Source organism: Cyprinodon variegatus, unplaced genomic scaffold (assembly GCF_000732505.1).
Source record: "Cyprinodon variegatus isolate N-32 unplaced genomic scaffold, C_variegatus-1.0 Scaffold1182, whole genome shotgun sequence".
Taxonomy (NCBI): domain Eukaryota; kingdom Metazoa; phylum Chordata; class Actinopteri; order Cyprinodontiformes; family Cyprinodontidae; genus Cyprinodon; species Cyprinodon variegatus.
In genome coordinates, this window is record NW_015151635.1 from 143,689 (window position 1) to 161,573 (window position 17,885).

At 39.0% G+C, this 17,885-nt stretch overlaps 1 protein-coding gene across 2 annotated transcripts in view; it reads right to left on the reverse strand.

The window, feature by feature from the left end:
• Positions 1–2,883: 2,883 nt before the first annotated feature.
• Positions 2,884–17,885, reverse strand: part of arhgap30 (Rho GTPase activating protein 30) — a 21,607-nt gene continuing 6,605 nt past the window's right edge. The window contains exons 3-14 of one of the 2 annotated variants that reach the window (XM_015401088.1): positions 16,327–16,429; positions 14,555–14,699; positions 13,580–13,662; positions 12,529–12,636; positions 12,249–12,367; positions 12,008–12,176; positions 11,728–11,825; positions 11,377–11,448; positions 8,923–9,669; positions 6,178–6,407; positions 5,529–6,064; positions 2,884–5,224 (exon numbers count right to left, since the gene is read on the reverse strand). In XM_015401088.1, coding sequence (XP_015256574.1) covers positions 4,087–5,224; positions 5,529–6,064; positions 6,178–6,407; positions 8,923–9,669; positions 11,377–11,448; positions 11,728–11,825; positions 12,008–12,176; positions 12,249–12,367; positions 12,529–12,636; positions 13,580–13,662; positions 14,555–14,699; positions 16,327–16,429 — 3,548 coding nt within the window. In that variant the 3' untranslated portion in view covers positions 2,884–4,086. Of the gene's footprint in view, positions 5,228–5,528; positions 6,065–6,177; positions 6,408–8,922; positions 9,670–11,376; positions 11,449–11,727; positions 11,826–12,007; positions 12,177–12,248; positions 12,368–12,528; positions 12,637–13,579; positions 13,663–14,554; positions 14,700–16,326; positions 16,430–17,885 lie in introns of both variants that reach the window. The other variant, XM_015401087.1, reaches the window with a different exon arrangement.

A 17,885-nucleotide genomic window follows, 5' to 3' on the forward strand; every position in this document is an offset into this window, starting at 1 on the left:
GCTCTCAATCTGCAGGTTTACTAGTGGTTCCTAGAATTTCTAAAAGTAGAATGGGAGGCAGATCTTTTAGTTATCAGGCTCCTCTCCTGTGGAACCAACTACCAGTTTTAAGTCAGTGAGGCAGACACCCTGTCTACTTTTAAGACTAGGCTTAAAACTTTCCTTTTTGATAAAGCTTATAGTTAGGGTGGCTCAGGTTAATCTGAGCTATCTCTATAGTTATGCTGCTATATAGGCTTAGACTCCTGGAGGACATAGGGACCCCCATTTCATCATTCTGCTTCATTCTATTTCAATTCTCCCACTCTGCAGAATCTGTTTGTTCAATCTCTAACCCTATACTCTCTCTTTTTTTTTTCATAGTAGCTTCATCTGGTCTGTTCCAATTTGGCCGTGACCTCATCCTGGAGGGAAATATCAGCTGTGCTGCTACCATCAACAACTTTTTTTGTAGATGTTGGAGCATGGGCTGTTTTTCGGTGTAGTCCTATTGCCTTTGTTTCTCTACTTCTTTCTGTATATCTGCTTCTCTCTCCTTGAACCCCAGTTGGCCTCAGCAGATGGCCGCTCACACTGAGCCTGGTTCTGCTGGAGGTTTCTTCCTGTTAAAAAGGAGTTTTTCCTCTCCAGGGTCGCTACAAGCATGCTTAGTGTGAGGGATTGACTTCGGTTGAATTGTAAAGATCCTTGAGATGACATGTGTTGTAAATTGGCGCTATATAAATAAACTCAACTGAATTGAATATTGTTCACATGTTACTAGTAATTATAATATCCACATGTAAAACCCTTGTCGTCACATGTTACTAAACAGTAGGATATTCAGAAGTGGAAAGCTTTTTCTCAATGTTAAAAAGCTTTGTAATATGCACATGTGAAACACATTTGTTAACATGTAACTAGTACTGTAATGTCAAGTCCACACTTGAGTTCACATGTTGCTAAGCAATGTAATGTCCACATGCAAAACTATTATGTAGACACGTTATTAAGAAAGATAATATCCACAAGTGAAAAGCTTGTGCTAAAATGTAAAAAAACCTACGTAATATACACATGTGAAATAAATTTGTTTACAAGTTACTAGTATAAAGTCCACATGGGGAACACTTATCATCACCTGTTTCTAAGCAGTGTGATATCCACACCATGTGTTCACATTGTACAGGTAGTATATAGGCCATATGTGAAACACTTGTGTGTACGTAACTAAGCAATATAATGTCCACATGTAACAACCTGTTCACATGTTATTAAGCAGCAACATGATTACAGTATATGTGCAACATCTGTGTTTACGTTTAACTAATTAATATAATATCCATATGAAAAATAAAGACCTACACTCGCTTTATAATATCCACATATGAACATACTTTGTTCACATGTTACTAGTAGTATAAAGTTTTTATGTATTACTAAGCAGTACGATATCAACACCAGAAAAGATTGTACTCAAATGTTAAAAAAGCTATATCATACATCCATATATGTGAAACACATTTGTTTACATGGTACTAGTATTAAGTCCACATGTGATGTGATAACACTTTTTTCAACTTGATATTAAGCAACATAATGTTCATATGAGAAACACTTGTGTTCACATGTTATTACATAGTATAAGATCCACATGTGAATTCACTTTGTCTTCATGTAAATAAGTAATACTATGTCAACAAATGTTTCTCTTCACATGTTATCTAGCAGGATAATTTCCACATGTAAAACAATTGGTATGACAGCATTCATTAAAAGGTCAATATGTGAAAACACCTGTGTTCACATGTTATCCATTTCAACATGTTACTAAGCTATATAATGTGTACATGTGAAAAGGTTTCAGATATTGAAAGTATTCTGCATTTCCTTCACATGTTGCTAAGATTCCATTTATATCAAGAAAACCTTAAAAACTACAATAGCTATTTGTCTGCTGGAGGACCACAGCTATTATTAAATCTGACAGTTTTTCCAGATTTAATAATGGCACATTCCTCCAGATGTGATGTCGTTCCTGTACCCTGACATGAAATTTACAAGGAAAACAGAAAAACTAGCTCATGCCGGGTAATCTCAGTTAATCCAGAAGGTTCTAGTAATAGTAGTAATAATCTAAAGATCCCTCTCGCTTCCACCCCCCTCACCATTAATATTTATTGTATCTTTCATCATATTTATCAGAGAACTGGTCATTAATGTGTTAATGATTGGTGATAACTAGTGTTGCGCCGATGCCATTTTTTGGCAACGATACCGATACCCGATACCTGACTGTGCAGTATTGGCCGATACCGGTACCATACCGATGCCATCTGTTTGAAATTGATGTGTGTGTATATATATATATATATATATATATATATANGAATTGCAGCTACAGAATATGGTGGTGGCCACTTTAAATATTAAAATGTGGTCTCCTTAAGCCACTTGAAGACATGATTAAGGTCATTGGCCATTTGAAAAGATATATATTTTTGTTTAACTTTTCTTTTTGGAGTTTTTACAGCACTAGTGGCTCATCTTTTTTTTCTACAGTAGGCTGACAGGAAAGGGCATATGAGAGGGGGGGACATGCAGCAAAGGTCCACAGGGTGGATTCGAACCCATGTCGGCCGCGTCGAGGACTAAGGCTTCCATACGTGGGTCATGCGCGCTATCCACTGCATCACCTGCACGCCCCTCGGTTCAAGTTTTAACATTTTTGCTGATCTCCTGAAATATTGATAGTATCTCAAACAAAATGTTATTTCCTCATTAGGCTATATATTTTTTTAAACACTTCATTACTTCTAGCATAAAACAAACCCATCCCATTTATTATTCTTCAAACAAGCCAATAAAAACAAAAATTAACACTCCATTCATTTAAAATGCTCTTTATTTATCAGCCTTAAACCAGACATTTCAGATAAACTATTTATGTACACCACCTTTTTATAATAAGTGCAAACAGTAACTGCCAAAGAGCCATTTCCAAGACAAACCTTGAGAATCAAAATGCCGGTAAACAAAGTAAAATGCTTTTTTTATACAATCGTCACACATAAAAAAATATTAGTTCTTAAAAAGGCTGTTTATTCTTGTGATGTTTGATGTCACAGCAGCACTTAATACTTTGCTTCACCTCAAGATTTACATTTATTTGATGTTATTTAAAAAAAGAATACATATAAAATCCATAAGGCATTTCATTAATAACGCCCTGATTAACCATCCTGACATTAGGATGTAATGTCCACCTAAATGTAATAATAAATGACTGAATCTGGCCAGATCATCCCATGACCATTGAAAACAAACTGTTATCCATGTATTTGAAACGTCTGTTATTTATTTTTTACCTGATAGATGCAAAAAAAAAACTCCAAAAGAGAAGAAAACAGGTAAAGATGCATAAAAATCCTTCATTGATATTAATCTTTAATAACAGTGATATAATCTCACAGTAGAAATTGAAGGAAAAGTTGAAAAAAAAAAATGTTATTTGAGTACATTTATTCAGTGGGGTAAAATTCTCATATTTTAGATCATTTTACATAACGTGCTAAAATTGTGTTATGTAGCATCATTTTTATTTGTTTCTGGGGTTTAAAAATACACTTACCTTTTCTTCAAAATGGAAAAGACAAGGAAACATATCAGTTAAGTACGGGAAGTTTATTTCCAAATGATAAAATAGATAGTTTGCCGGATGAGCAGGGATGAGATCGTCCTTTAAAATAAATCCTTTTTTATGAGAGTATTTTCCACTGTTGAACTGAGGAAAGTGTTTTTGATGGGAGATCATTCTGCTGAAGCAAATGGTGGATTTATTTCGAGGCTTTTTAAACATCCTAACCAAAGAGGCAATTTGGTCCTTACATTTTATCTTTAGATAAGGACAACAAAGCCACCATGGTGCCTGTAAACCAGTAAAACTAGATATTAACAATGGTGACAAAAATGCCAGCAGTTATTTTCAACAGTGATGCTTGGACTCTTATAAATGGGCACAGAGTTTTCTCAGCATCATCTGAGGCTGCATCCCACAGTTGCCTAAAATGAAGTTCCACCTTCACTGTTTGACTTTCCCAGTCCCTCTCAGTCCGCGTCTCCTTCACGCCCTCGTTCTTTCTCTCTCCTCAGGGTAGCGATGGCCACAGCCTCATCGAAGCACATGCTGAGTGGGCTGTTCCTCTTTGCATCCCTTACGCCCCCTTCCAGAGCGTCCCTCTTCTTCTCCCTGAGTGTGGACGGCCTGTCCTTTTTTTCTGCATTCTCCCGGTCTCCCTCTCCTTCTCGCTCCTGCTCAGCGGGGACCTTCAGGGTGTTGTCTCGCCTGTCTCTCTGCTGCTGCTGGTGGCGTAGGGTCATAGCAGTCATTTTGCAGTGTTGAGGCTTTGGGGGAACAACCGGCACAGCCTTGACCTGGTAAATCTTAGGCTCCTTGGAGACGACCAGCTTCCTCCCAACACATCCTAAGCCACTGTCACCATTCGCAGGCATACTTCCTTCCTTTGAGTCCCTAATATCAGATGAGATCAGCGGCTGTTTATCAGCACTCTGTTGTGTTCTGCTTTCGGCTCTGTCCTTGTCTTCCTTCTCCTTTTCTGTTTCTTCTGAAACCACTTCTTCTACGCCATGATGCAGAACTCCTTGGTTAAGCTCAAGCTCATTTCTCTCCTGCGCCATTGCTTCATCTATAGGTTTTCCTACATTTGGCTCCTCTTCCTCCTCCATTTTATCTTCTGTCTTGTTCGTTTCACCTTCCTCCTCTGCTTCTCCATCTTTTTCTCCATCTGCCTCTTCAGCAGCATTCCTCTCAGAGTGTTTGCTCTCCTCATCCTCAATCACTTCGCATACAACATCCTCAAGCTCGCTCCAAATGTCACTGTTTGTCCTACTGTCTGAATTGTCTTCCTCATTGTGTTCTCTGTGGATGGGTCCTTCAACACAGTCTGGTTCTCTAGAAGCAGAATGTCCAGACGTGTTGTGTTCATCTGTAACATCCTCCATGGCACAGCTTTCAGGGTGTTGTGTTGGAGGAAGAGAAGCATCTTCGGACTTATCTAGAACCTCTTTCCCGCTCTCAAACTCTGTTTCAGTCAAGTTGTTGATTTCCTGATTGCCCTGGATTCTCGGCAGCTCGAGCTCCTCACAGCAGCCTGCTGATGTTTCTGAAACTAGGCAGTTTTCAGTTGGACCGTCTTCTGTAGCTCTCTGAGAGTCTTCTATTGTTCTGCTGAAATGACAGATTAAAAAGAAGGTCAAAGATCTGCATAAGATTTAAACCTGGAGAGAACAATACAGAGCCTTCCTGCATAGTATAGTCAGCATTAAAACTAGTGTTCCACCGATACCAGTATTGGGCGGGGCCCGGTCCAGCACTAAAATGGTGGTATCGGTATCGGTGCAACAATAGTGATAACGGTTTGTTGGTTCTCCTCTACATTTGGAATATAAAACTATATACTGGTTTAAACTGTGCTTAGGAAGTAATTGATAATGAAATATTGATGAGCAAAATAATAATAATTGTTTACCTCTTTGTATCCATTTCAAGCTGATCTTCATGGTGAACTTCATTCTGTTCCATCTCTTTTGTTTCTTGTCTTTCTTCATCATTTCCAGCTTTCTCCTGCACGTGCTCAGTGGGTTCCGTACAAACAGGAAGTTCAACATCCAGTGGTTGGTAACTTCTTTCTTCTTCTCCCCGTAACGAATCAAGCAGGTCTCTGTCAGGACTGGGAAAGTCTTCAAGTCCAGACAGAGTGTTTAGAAAGAAGTCAGACGGCAGGCTCTTCACAAACATGCTCTCATCTTCCTCACTGCTATAATTTTCTCCATCGCCATCGTCTTCCGAAACCTCTTCATCTGAGCTAGAGTTTTCCACGGGGCCGTCGACGGGTGACTTCATGTAGGGCAGACTGAGGGATTTAGTGTGTCGACTGTGCAGGTCCAGGCTGAGTGGTCTGTGTGGTTTAAACTCTGTTACACTCTGGGTTGGTCGTTCAGCATGAGCCATCATTTCATACTCGTCATCAGAGTGACAAGGAGGCTCCACGGAGAACTCATTAACCTAAAGGTTAAAGGAAAATACTTCCAAATCTTAATCGCTGGACCTTTATACTGCACGATTTATCAAATATGTTACACCTTCAACCCTCCTAAAAAAAAACACACACAACCCACCTGATAGGACATGCTGCAGTCCATGTGGTCCATGGCACTATAATCCATTTGGTCCATTAGGTCCAGGAATTCAAAGTTATCTTGAACGTAGCCCGACAGTTTTTGGTCTTCCTCGTCTCCCTCTACTTCAGTCGAGTTTAGGAAATCTTTAGGTTCAGACTCACCATCATCTTCATGCAGTGAGGCTGCTGCTGCTGCCTGGTAATGGCTTTGCTCTGAAAATTTCATTTCTGTAAAAGTAAAGTCAGGGTCAAACTTACTGGCTCAATGTGTGGAGAAACCAAAATATAAAAAAGCTTTTACAAATAAATATACAATCTATTGGAAGCCGGTTACTTGGAGATCGACACTGAACACAGTTATTATTTTTGCATCACCTCCTTTTTGTGTTGTTAATGTGCAGGATCCCCATCTTTAATGATGATCTAATACAAACACTGTCATCTCAAATGTAAAAAAAAAAAAAAGTTAACCCCTTTATTGTCCCACAATGGGGAAATTCGTCCTCTGTGTTTTGACCCATCCCCTTGGGGAGCAGTGGGCTGCCATTGTGTGGCGCCCAGGGAGCAGTCAGTGGTTAAGAGTCTTGCTCATGAACCGAGATTGGAGGCTTTGGGGATTGAACCGGGTACTTGCAACATATTCAGAGCACAAGCGCTCTGCTCTAACCCACTAGGCCAACATTAGTTATTATATTCAACTCCCATACAGGAAAACATCTGAACCCATCTGAACTAGCGGTTATTTTGCAAATCCATTAATCTATCAATTATTGTTTAGATTAGTCAGTTAATAATCGTATAGTAAAAGGTTCCTTAAGAATATTTTTAACAGAATTCAACAAGGTCAAACTAAAACTTTTCCACTTGAGGAGTTTTGGACAGAGCAAACTAAAAGATGAAAACGATTTTTATGTTAAATGCAAAATCTTTAAATACTTTTTTACGATTTTGGTGTAACTGTTACTAAGACTGCGATGGACTGGTGACCTGTCCAGGGTGTACCCCGCCTCTCGCCCATTGACTGCTGGAGAAAGGCACCAGCATCCCTCGCGACCCCACTCGGGATAAGCGTGCTAGAAAATGGATAGATGGATGGATGTTACTATAAGAGGGTTGCTCTGTCAGCTAAAAACATGTTTTACAGTCTCTATATTTTATTTATTGATTAAGTAATTACTAGGTTAGTTGACGATCATCACAATAATCGATTAATCACGATTAATTCTTTCAGCCCTGAGTTATAGCACCTTTTTTTCTCTCTGTCTGTCATTAAATCAAACAAAACTTTTAATGTTGAGTCAGTTAGGATTATCCAAATTATTTCTCTCTGCTTAAAGTCAAGGTTATTATTATTTTCCAATGAAATTAATTTGCATATGTTTCCTTTAGTGTGTGTTAGAATTGTATTTTTATGATGTTTTATATATCCTTGCCCCCAGCTTGTTAATCATTTTTAAAATGGGGTTTCCTGCATAGAATTCAGTTTAAATTATGAACCTAACCTCCTTTTTTGACATAAGGACATGTCTGCATCTCTGTGTTGATTTGAAGACTTTAACCTGAGCTTCTATGTTGCTTTTGTCAGTCTCATCTTTGCTGATTTGGTAAAGGAGCCTGTTTTGATGTAGGGAGGAGTGTTTGAGGTTTGCTCTAAAATACATAAACAGGTTAGTCTTATTTCAACTCATAATGTTTTAAATAACCTAAAAAGCACAAAAAAAGACAAAGTTACTGAGTGATTATGTGACCCATACGATACTCAATAATAATAATAATACTAATGGGCTGCTCAGGGTTCAATTCCTTGCCCCGGTTCTTTCTGATGGAGTTTCCATTTTCTCTCTGAGGATGTGTGGATTCTCTCTGGATACTCCGGCTTCCTAACCGGACTCCGCCAGATGGATTTGCTCCGCATATCCATCTGGAAACCTTCCGTTGAAGTAATTTTGGGAAGGGGCGAAAATACTGGTTAGCTGATTGGCCTATGTTGGTGATAGACGGGCCAAATAAACCAATCAGATCAACAAAGCATATGACGTACTAACAGAACGACGACGAAAACACAACAACAAGCCAGGCTACTCTTGCCGAAACCAGTCAGGAGAAGAGCAAAAACATCTTTTCCTCTGAGAAAAGCCTCCAGAGCAGTGTTTTGCTCTTCTTTCAGTGAAGAAATACTCTGTAATTCCGATAAAACTTGCTCGATAGCCACGCTAACGCTAGTTTCATCGGCTGAAGCCGCCATGTTCTTTAGACTTAACTGTTGCGATACTCGTTGCGTCACACCTCAACCCGCCTCAAAGCCAACGCTGATTGGACGTTCGTTTGGTGAACGGCTCCAACTTTCATAGAGTCTCCAGACTGATCTGCGAGTGAAACCTTGAAAGCTCGCAAGATCAGGATGGTCTCACGAGGCCACCGGCTTCCTCCCATAGTCCAAAAAACACGATTCTTAGCTCAAATGGCTTTCTAAATTCTCCTTAGGTGTTTGTAGATGGTTGTTTGTCGTGTTTGTCTCTGTGTTGCCCTGCGATGGACCTACGACCTGTTCAGGGTGGATTCCGCCTCTCGCCAGTAGACAGCTGGAGATAGGAACCAGCACCCCTCACAACCCCAGCAGGGATAAGCATGACAGAAACAGATGGTTTGATAATGATAACAATGTTGATTAAAGGCCTCAGCTGCTCCTTTTATCTCTGATATTTATATTAATCAGTAATGGATATGAATTGCTGATAATTACCCATGTATTCGCTGCCTTGATCATCGTCTGCGAAGTCTTCTTGATCACCTTCCCCTGTGACGGAGCTTTCAGAAGGTTTCTCACTCGCCACATGCTGGTTTCCGATCTGTGTCTCCTCTTTGTGCTTGCCATCTTTTCCTGACTCCTTGTCTCCTTTCTCTTTAACTCCTTCATCCTTCACCTCTCCAGAGTCTCCTCCTACCCGTTTATTTCCTGCTGTGTCCAAGTCTTCTTTTTCATTTTGACTCGTGTCCTTTTGCTCATCATTTTTGCTCGCTTCTACGTTCCACTCCATTCCTTTGGGTTCCTTAATCTCAATCTTCCCCCCTGCCTCCTTGCCTTCCTGCTTATCCCCTCCATCCTTGTCTCTTCCACGGAGGATAACCCTGTCGCCACCCCCCTGAAGCACTCCTAACGCCAGGTTAGAGGTGATATGTAGCGGCACTGTTACAAGGGTGGGGCCTGTGATGTGCATGGCAGCTCTTCTAGCTTTGTTGGAGAGTCCTGGGGACCTGGAATGGATCCCCTCGCTGCCTGGTATCACTAAACCATCAGGGTCCAGAGCTGTGTAGGTACCCTGTGTCCCTGCACCTCCGCTCACTAAGCCCGTCCCTCTGCGGTAGGTTACTGCGTATTCGCTGCTACCCAATCCACCGCCGGATGCTGGGGTGTCTGAGGGAGGCTGAGAGGAGGTGATGGCAGGGGACATGTTGCTGGATGGAGGACGGGGCCCAGAACGCCTGGAACCTGAAATACAAGAAACAGGAGAAAAAATGTTGGACATTGAGCCACTATTGTCTGGATTTGCAAATGTATCAGAGGAATTAGATAAAAATCAATCAAGAAATGCTAATGTTATAAGTGTTTTAGTCATTCCAGGTTAAAGGCTCTGGTTTACATCCCTAACGTCTCTCCTTATGGTAAAGGACCCATCTCTCTCTGAGCATCACTGGACTTTCTGTTTCTGGTTCTACTTCTGCTGTTTAAAATGTTTCCACTGTTATTTTCTCAATACAGATTTATAAACACTTTTGATTTCTGTTTTGTAAATGAGGAGCTACTGTAGGTCTCAAGAGATTTTCAGTAAATAAAAGCTGCCAGTTTCTCTGCAGCGTTTCATAGGGAACATGTTTGGTTTCTGTTCAGCTTCCTCAGTAGATTAGCTTTCAGATTAAGGTAACATAATCCACACTGCAGTTTGGGGGATAAATGCAAATAGTTTTGTTTTGTTGTATTGCTGCTCTACTATATAGGTTTTTATTATTCTATGTGTTGTTTTTTTCATTTTTTTTTACTTTACAATAGAGGCCAGCATATATTCTTCTGATAGCTGTGAAAACAAATGTCTTCCCAGGGGCTGATTTACCATAAGGCAAAACTAGGCAGTTGCCTAGGGCCCCCAAGTTACTGGGGGCCCCATAAAACAAAGTTTACATGTATGGTTAATACAGATATTCCTTATTTGTGCACATTAATTATGTTTTTAATAAAAATCCTTTTGGTAAAATGCCATCAGGAAGCTTATAATATTAAGTGTGTCTCAGCCCCCCCTTCAGTGTCCGTCACAATGGATCAGTCCATTTGCTGCACATGTTCGGAAACGTCCAATGGACAGCAGCAAACCATTTGAAAACAAACAATGGGAAGAGCAGTGTTGCCAATTTAGCGACTTTTCAGACCCCTCTAGTGCTTTTGTTACAAAAAAGTGCCTAGCGCCAAATATAGCGACTTTTTTCTGCTACTGGAGACTTTGGAGACAACATCTAAAAGCAGCGAACTCTGCTCTCCAGAGCAAGTAGATTGGTAACCCCGCCTCCTGCTCTCCTCTGTCTTGTCTGCTGTCATGATTCATGCAGTTATTATTTCATCCAAATCAAAAATGGAAAACCGATAAGCAGATCATGGCTTGTCTACAGTGAAAAGAAGATCTGGGTTATTTACTTTTGCCGTCATCTTTTTGGAAACACAGGAAGGAGCAATCAGCTAAGTTAGAATGGGCTAAGTTAGAGACAGCATGAAAAGACAGCTGAACACATTGTTAATATGAAAAGAAAAAGGGACAAAAAAACCATAGAGAGGAAAACAACAGGAAAAGGGACAAGAGGAGAGGGAATAAAGGGAGAACAAATAATGTATGCCTATTTTATAAAAAAAACTTTATCTCTATAATGGGTTTGTTTATGTTCTGCCTTCTTGATTCAGAGGGCCCCCTGCCTGTTTTTGCCTAGGGCCCTAAATTTCCTAAATCCGCCCCTTGCTCTTCCACTGGTATTATGTGGATGAAACACAAAAATGTGGCACGGATAGTACCATCACCACATCTTTCTACATCACCAGACAACTCCTAAGCATTTATGTTTTTTTCTAGAAAAAAAAAAACAACAACTTTGCATCAAAAGGTTAATATTTCATCTGAAATGTCTAAGTTTTAAAACATATTTCAAAGCATAGCACCTTCGTTGGGATAGGACGGCGTGCTGAGCGAGTCCATGCTTCTTGCAGGTCTTAAAGGCGTTCTGTCTTTTTCTGAAAAAACAAAAAGCAGTGACATTTTTAAAAAGGAAAAAAATAACCCCAAAAGTGTCTTTAAAAGCATGCACTACAGTTTGGTATGTATTCTAATATTATTTTGATCACCACCCCAAAAGTCCTTTTATGTTCATGTGTTAGATAACATGGAGGTTGTTTATGTATATTAAAATATTTAGTTTTGTGTTCATCTTTAAGAGGATTAGACAAACAGGTTTTTCAGTAAACCTCTAAAATGAGAAGAAGAGAAGAAATGTCTCTAAGAGGATTTCATACCCTTGGTGGAATGTTTGTGTTTCTTTCTTGGGTCTGGGAATCGTCCTCCGATGTTAAAAATGGACATCCATTTCCTGCCTTTAAGCGATCCTTTCCTCCTGAGGAAAAAGACAATTTGCAAACACACTTTAAATGTGAAATGTTCAAATTTTATCATTATCATTTCCCCACCCTCTCTTTCTATGAAACTAATTTAGATGCACACGGCCTTGAATGGGTTTAGTCCTACAGTGTGTAAACATGTGCATGGTGTGTACTCTCTGGAGATCAGTGCCCTCACTTGTCTGTGCCTTCGATTATTGCATGGTAGGGTCTGATCGCCAGGGGTCCGTCTCCAGGACTGATGTTCCCAAAGTTAGGCTGAGAACCCGAGGACTTGAAGAACAGGACGTCCTGATTGGGTAGCGCTGTCGGAGAGGGGAGGGATTTCCTTCTCTCTGCAGGTGCACCTGAAGGACAGAGAAGGCAGAGATATAGCAATGGGTCTGACAGTGGAAAAGTGAGGGAGAGTTTGTTCAGACCTTCAAGAGGAAACAGCTGAGGGACGTGAGTGAGGATGAACTCCACCACGATGGACTGGACTCGAACTTCCATGAAGGCTGCTGTACCGTTGAATCCAGAAGCCTCAATGTCCTTCGACCTTATGTTCCAGATCCCCAAGAAAAAACAAAAAAGGTTATTTGTTTAGAAAAACATGAGAGATTTAGGCAAAGGGAGGAAAATGAATTGATATACAACAGATTTCAATAAAAAAAAATGTGAGGAATGTGTTGATAAGCCTTGGGCCTCATAGTAGCACACCTGAGCAGGTTGGGGGCCCAGACGATGGCCAGGTTGCGAGCATGCATGTTGGTCTCTGAGGAATATGAAGCCATCCGGACCAGATGTCGCATCAGAAACTCCAGAGTCCTGCAAAATAAGTTATTTAGCATTATCCTTTATCGATAATCCTCCACCTATAATGATATAGGCCTCTATACACATCACTCAGGGCTAACTATAGTCTTTTCTGATTACTTTATGAATATGAATGCATGGTGTCCTTTTATAATTTCTAAAAGGGTTAACATTTGATCCGTAAAAAAGTCTACTAAATAAAACAGGAAGCCCAAACAAACCCTCTACAGCTCTTTTTTTCAGCCTAATTAGTAAACCGGAAATCTTTTTATAAAGAGAAAATTACTAAAAAATAAACCTTCAACACTAATGATGGAATCTTTACTATATTATAGAAACATTTCTTAATAGATCTATTATACAATTAAAATGAATGATATTTTTTAAAGTTTTCAATTTTGACACAGAAAGTTTAAAACTATTTTTTTTGTTAATATAAGCATCATAGGAAAATGGCTACAAATAGATTATACAATAATATAGCCTTGAAATTGTTCAGTGTTAATGTCTGGAAAAGTGTATATAAGATTGTATTCATATGCTGGAACAAAGACATTAGCATCATTTTGCTTAGCTACAGTATTTCTATAATGTAATGCCCCAGTTGTACTGGAAGCCTGCAGCACAGATCCCAGAAAACTCTAACATTTCCTAACAGATAAAAAACAAAACAAAAACAATGTTGTCAACACAGATTAGTCAATCAGAAACATTTTAGAAATTTTCAAATTTTAGAATATTTTCAAAACCCTTTTATGTATCAGAAATATCAAAATAATAAAATTAATTCTGTATCTGGAATTAATTTGGCAAAAATGCAAATTAAAACACAGTCTCAGTCTGCAAAGGTTTAGACTCTTTATTTAATATACTCTCCATATTTAGCTTCTATAAAACTAATAAATATCAGGGATCTGTGCTTTAGAGACTCTCGCTGTGCTGCAGGAGACTCTACCTGTAATGAGGCTCTGGTAGCTCCTTCAGAACATCCCTGATCTTTATCAGCCGCTCCTCTTCCAGCTGGATGGCCACTGCCTCCTGCAGGAATACATGCATTTATTAGCAAACTACTTCCTTTTATAGTCTTACAATCTCCAAAGTTAGCAAACATAGTTTTTACAGGACAAAATATATATAAAAAAAATTTGGGCAAGAAGCCTTTTTATTTGTTTTTAAACGTACAAAGAAATGTACAACCTACAAAAAAAATTTGTTTGACATAAAGAGCCAAAATATATCCTATTTTTATGAAATATCACATTTCTTCCTTTTATGTAAGGAGCTACTAATGATGGATGGTGTTTTCTCAAGATTGACCAAATGAGTAAATGAAACATCTCTCATTATAAAGGCAAAATAAGGAAAATTAATTTATACACAGCAAAAAAAGTTAATTTAAATAAGTTATTTTTTCCTAAAATAAGTGCTTTTGTTTCTTTTTATTGAGGAGGTAATTAAGACAGTTTGCCAACAGAACAAGACAATTTACATCTAAATAAGAGAAATAAAACAGTCTCATATTTCAAGTGCATAATATCTAATTATCTTATTTTAAGAGTAAATATTATCATTTCATTGGAAAACCATCTTATTTTCCTACTGAAATGAAGGGATTATACACTTAATTTAAGAGATTTTTATTCATTTTCAGAACATTTTTGCAGTGAATATTTATATATTTCAGATAAGAAAGACATAAGAAAAAAACTGCATTGCTGTGGCATGGAGGCCACACAAAATAATTAAAGAGAATAATAGAGAATAATTTTAATAAGACCATTATATACAGATAAGATAAAATGATTGATAAAAAAAGAAAGATGAAATTTTCTTCAAAATGGAAAAAGGTTGGGCTTTAAGCTCTAGACAGATGGACAGATAAATGATGATCATGTATGTATGTTTAGAAAGTGGCGTCAGAGATACTCACAGCAAACTTGTCATACAGCTGGTAGGTGAGTAGAGGGTTGGGCAGCTCTCTGAAATAGGCTTTACACAAAGAGCTGACGCAGTGGATGTCCTGCAGGTAGACATCTTTGTTCAGATCTGGAGCCCCGTCGTTCTCAAACTCACCCCTGATGTCAAGGAACAAGAATTCATTTCATTATAAACTCATTATTTAATACAGTCATTCTAAGAACATTGTCCAGTATAGAATAGGTAATAGAATAATTATTAAGAAATGGTGACTCATGAGCCTTAATAACAATGTTTTTATTCTTTTAAAAGCAACCACTGGTTTCTGCACAACTCTCTTTAGGTCCTACCAGAGCATTTCAGTCCATTTGAAGTCTACCTTTACTGGGATTATAACAGTAACCTGCTTCTTTTCTAAATTTCTAACCATTAGGTTTTTGTTTAATGTCAGCATTTAGGATTATTTTTCCTCTGATGGCTCAGTCCCATTAGAGCTTTGCCTAAAAATAATGCCTCCTCTGCCACTGTGCTTGACTGTATGCAATGTTTAGTTTTCTACAAATGTGGTGCCATGCATATGAGCAGGAGACATCTCTAGTTTTGTCTGTGTGAAGGAGTTTAGTCCGGACATTTGTGGTTTACCCAGACACAGCCTTGCAGGCCGATATTGAGAGGGAAAGCACATCCTCATGGTGACACTGCTACCAAAGCGCTTTCTAGCTGCCCTGCTATGACTTCCACTGCTGTAATGAGATCCTAACTGAGGCCTGGAAACCTGAGAAAGAGCTCTCAGGTTTTTAAAGGTTAAAGGTTATGTTTCTTTTGGTCTTTTTTTGTTTCTTGTAAAACAAAACAAAAAAATCAATCAATCAATAATTATCGATTGTCATGATCTTTGCACTGATGACAGGCTTAATTACTCATTCCATTCACCTGTCTAACTCTGTTTCTCATTAGTGCTCGTCTGATACACCTGCTCCTGTCTCTATTTAAGCTGCTTGCATCCAGCTATCAGGGCAGATTATTCTGGATTTCTCTAGCCAGTGGTGAGAGTGTTTTTAGAGTTCCTTGGTGTTTCTGGTTTGCTGATTCTGATCTGTTCTGCCTCTTAACATTTAAATCTGGCTGAACTAGTCTGATATCAGTGGTGAGTGTTTTTAACGTTGCTGAGCGTTTCTGATTACGCGATCCTGACCTGTTTTGACTCACAACCCCTGAGCCTGCCTGTTCCTGTCTTAACGGTTTGTCTTAACTGTCTTCAAACTCCTGGACCTCTGAGCTTTCCTGTTCTGATCTGTTTGCCTGACCTGGCTCAGGAGTCATGCTTGTTCTCCCCGGCTGCAGCATCTGGGACACTCTGGGTGGCGCCCACAGCATCTTGTTGGCTGCCCATCGGTTGATATGAATCATTTTATAATGATGCATATTTTCCTCATATCACACAGTCCTAATTCTAGGTGATTTTTGGTTCTGACATCCAATGTTATGAAGAGTGGCTGCTGTCTTAACTGGTGATGGATTCAGAATGTTTAGGATTTGCTCTCTATCCCCGCACAGGTTGATAAGAAGCACCAATTGCTTCTTTGTTGATGTCTCCCTATCATGGTATACAGCTTAGAGACACCAGAATACTTTTAATAATCAGTTAAATATGCAGATTTCTTACTAAAGCAGAAAGTGTGTACTTGTGTGTTTTTTTCAATTACCATATTGAAAGCCATGGAAACATTTCTCCCTGGACTGTTAGGAGATTATGGTAAACACAGTCAAATACAGCACACTAACCTTAGTTTCTGGATATTAGAAGAAACTCCAGACAAGCGGTAGATTCCATCCACGATCCCATGTTGCTCCACAAACTCACTGCAGGTGCGTAACACTGGGGGAACTGTAGGACATCAGTCTCATTAATAAAGGAAATAATAGAATCAGAAAAAAAAAAGCTTATTTTGCATTAATTAGATGTGTGGACAGGGGTTAGACTAATTATCCATTTTATGTGGTCGATTTCAATGTAGGAATTTATATAGCCAATCATGTAAGGCAATCAGCTAGAAAAAGCTGATTCTCCCAGGATGAGAGACTAAAGATTACTGGTCAGGTCAAGGTACTATTACTGGACAAAAAAAAGCTGCCATTGTAAAAATAAAGTAAATAAAAGAATTGAATTAGTTGATTGTTTTCTTAGCATGGAACTGACTAAGAAGCAAAGTCTAACTTTTTTTGAGATGTTTCGGGGTAAAGGACACCCAGGTTTTATAGAAAAATATATTTCTACTTGGCCATTAACAACTAAAACATCATTTGATGAGCAGAATGACTCCTCAGTAGTTCTGGACCAATGCATCTTTATGCATGTAGCCTATTTTCCCTGAATGTACTTTGGGTCGGAAGTTCCCGCATGGTTTCTGCAGATTTGATGTCAAGCACGGTCATGTTTAATGGCTCTGACCAAGACAACAACCAAAGCGTTATATACAAGATGGATTTTGTGGATACTCAGAAGCAACCGACATCCAGTTCAACTCAGACACCAACGACAAATCAACGTAATTAAAAAGCAAAAAAGTACGAGCTACGAGAAAGAGCTTAAGAGAGCTGCAGTTCTGTGTTTTGGCCACAGGTGGCAGCATCATCAGAAAACTCCCTTTTACCTCTTAAATAACACTTTTTCCCCATTCTAACACCAGTGCTGATGTGTTTGAGTAATTCTCTTTATTAATGAGCGAAGAGGACTGAAGCTCAGCACCAATAAAGGCCAACAGCATGATGCTACCACCACCATGCTTGATAGTTACACATTCTTGTTAGATTTTTAAGACTTCACCCGGATTTCTTGTGGTTAATTAACTTAAAATGTTTGGCTCATTTGAGAACAAATTTTCTTTCCAAAATTGCTTTGGCTTGACCATGTTGAAAATAGTTTAAACGTTAGAGAGGTATATTTGCATTTCCTGTTTTCCTGTGTCTTAGTGGTTATTAGGCTGTTTTAAAAAAAAACATTAGAAGAGAGGTTGGGTGAAACAATTAAACTAGAACACCACTGGATTTTACTGTGAATAAAGCAGGTTGACTGCAAGTTTCAGTAATAGCACAACATCAGCCACCTGTATTTAAAGTGTAACTCACTCTGTGTTAAACTATAAAGACTAATGCCCCTTTCCAGTTAGTACCAAAAGCAGTTCAGTGCTGATTGATTCACCTTTTCAGTGTTTCCATTCATACGCGTTACGTTGATTTGTTACAATTGCTCTAAGTTGTACTGAAAGCGCAATGTCACAGGACTGTCAGTCAACGGTTAGTTCAATTAATATCATTTGATGCTGGGCTTATTGTGTTTATGA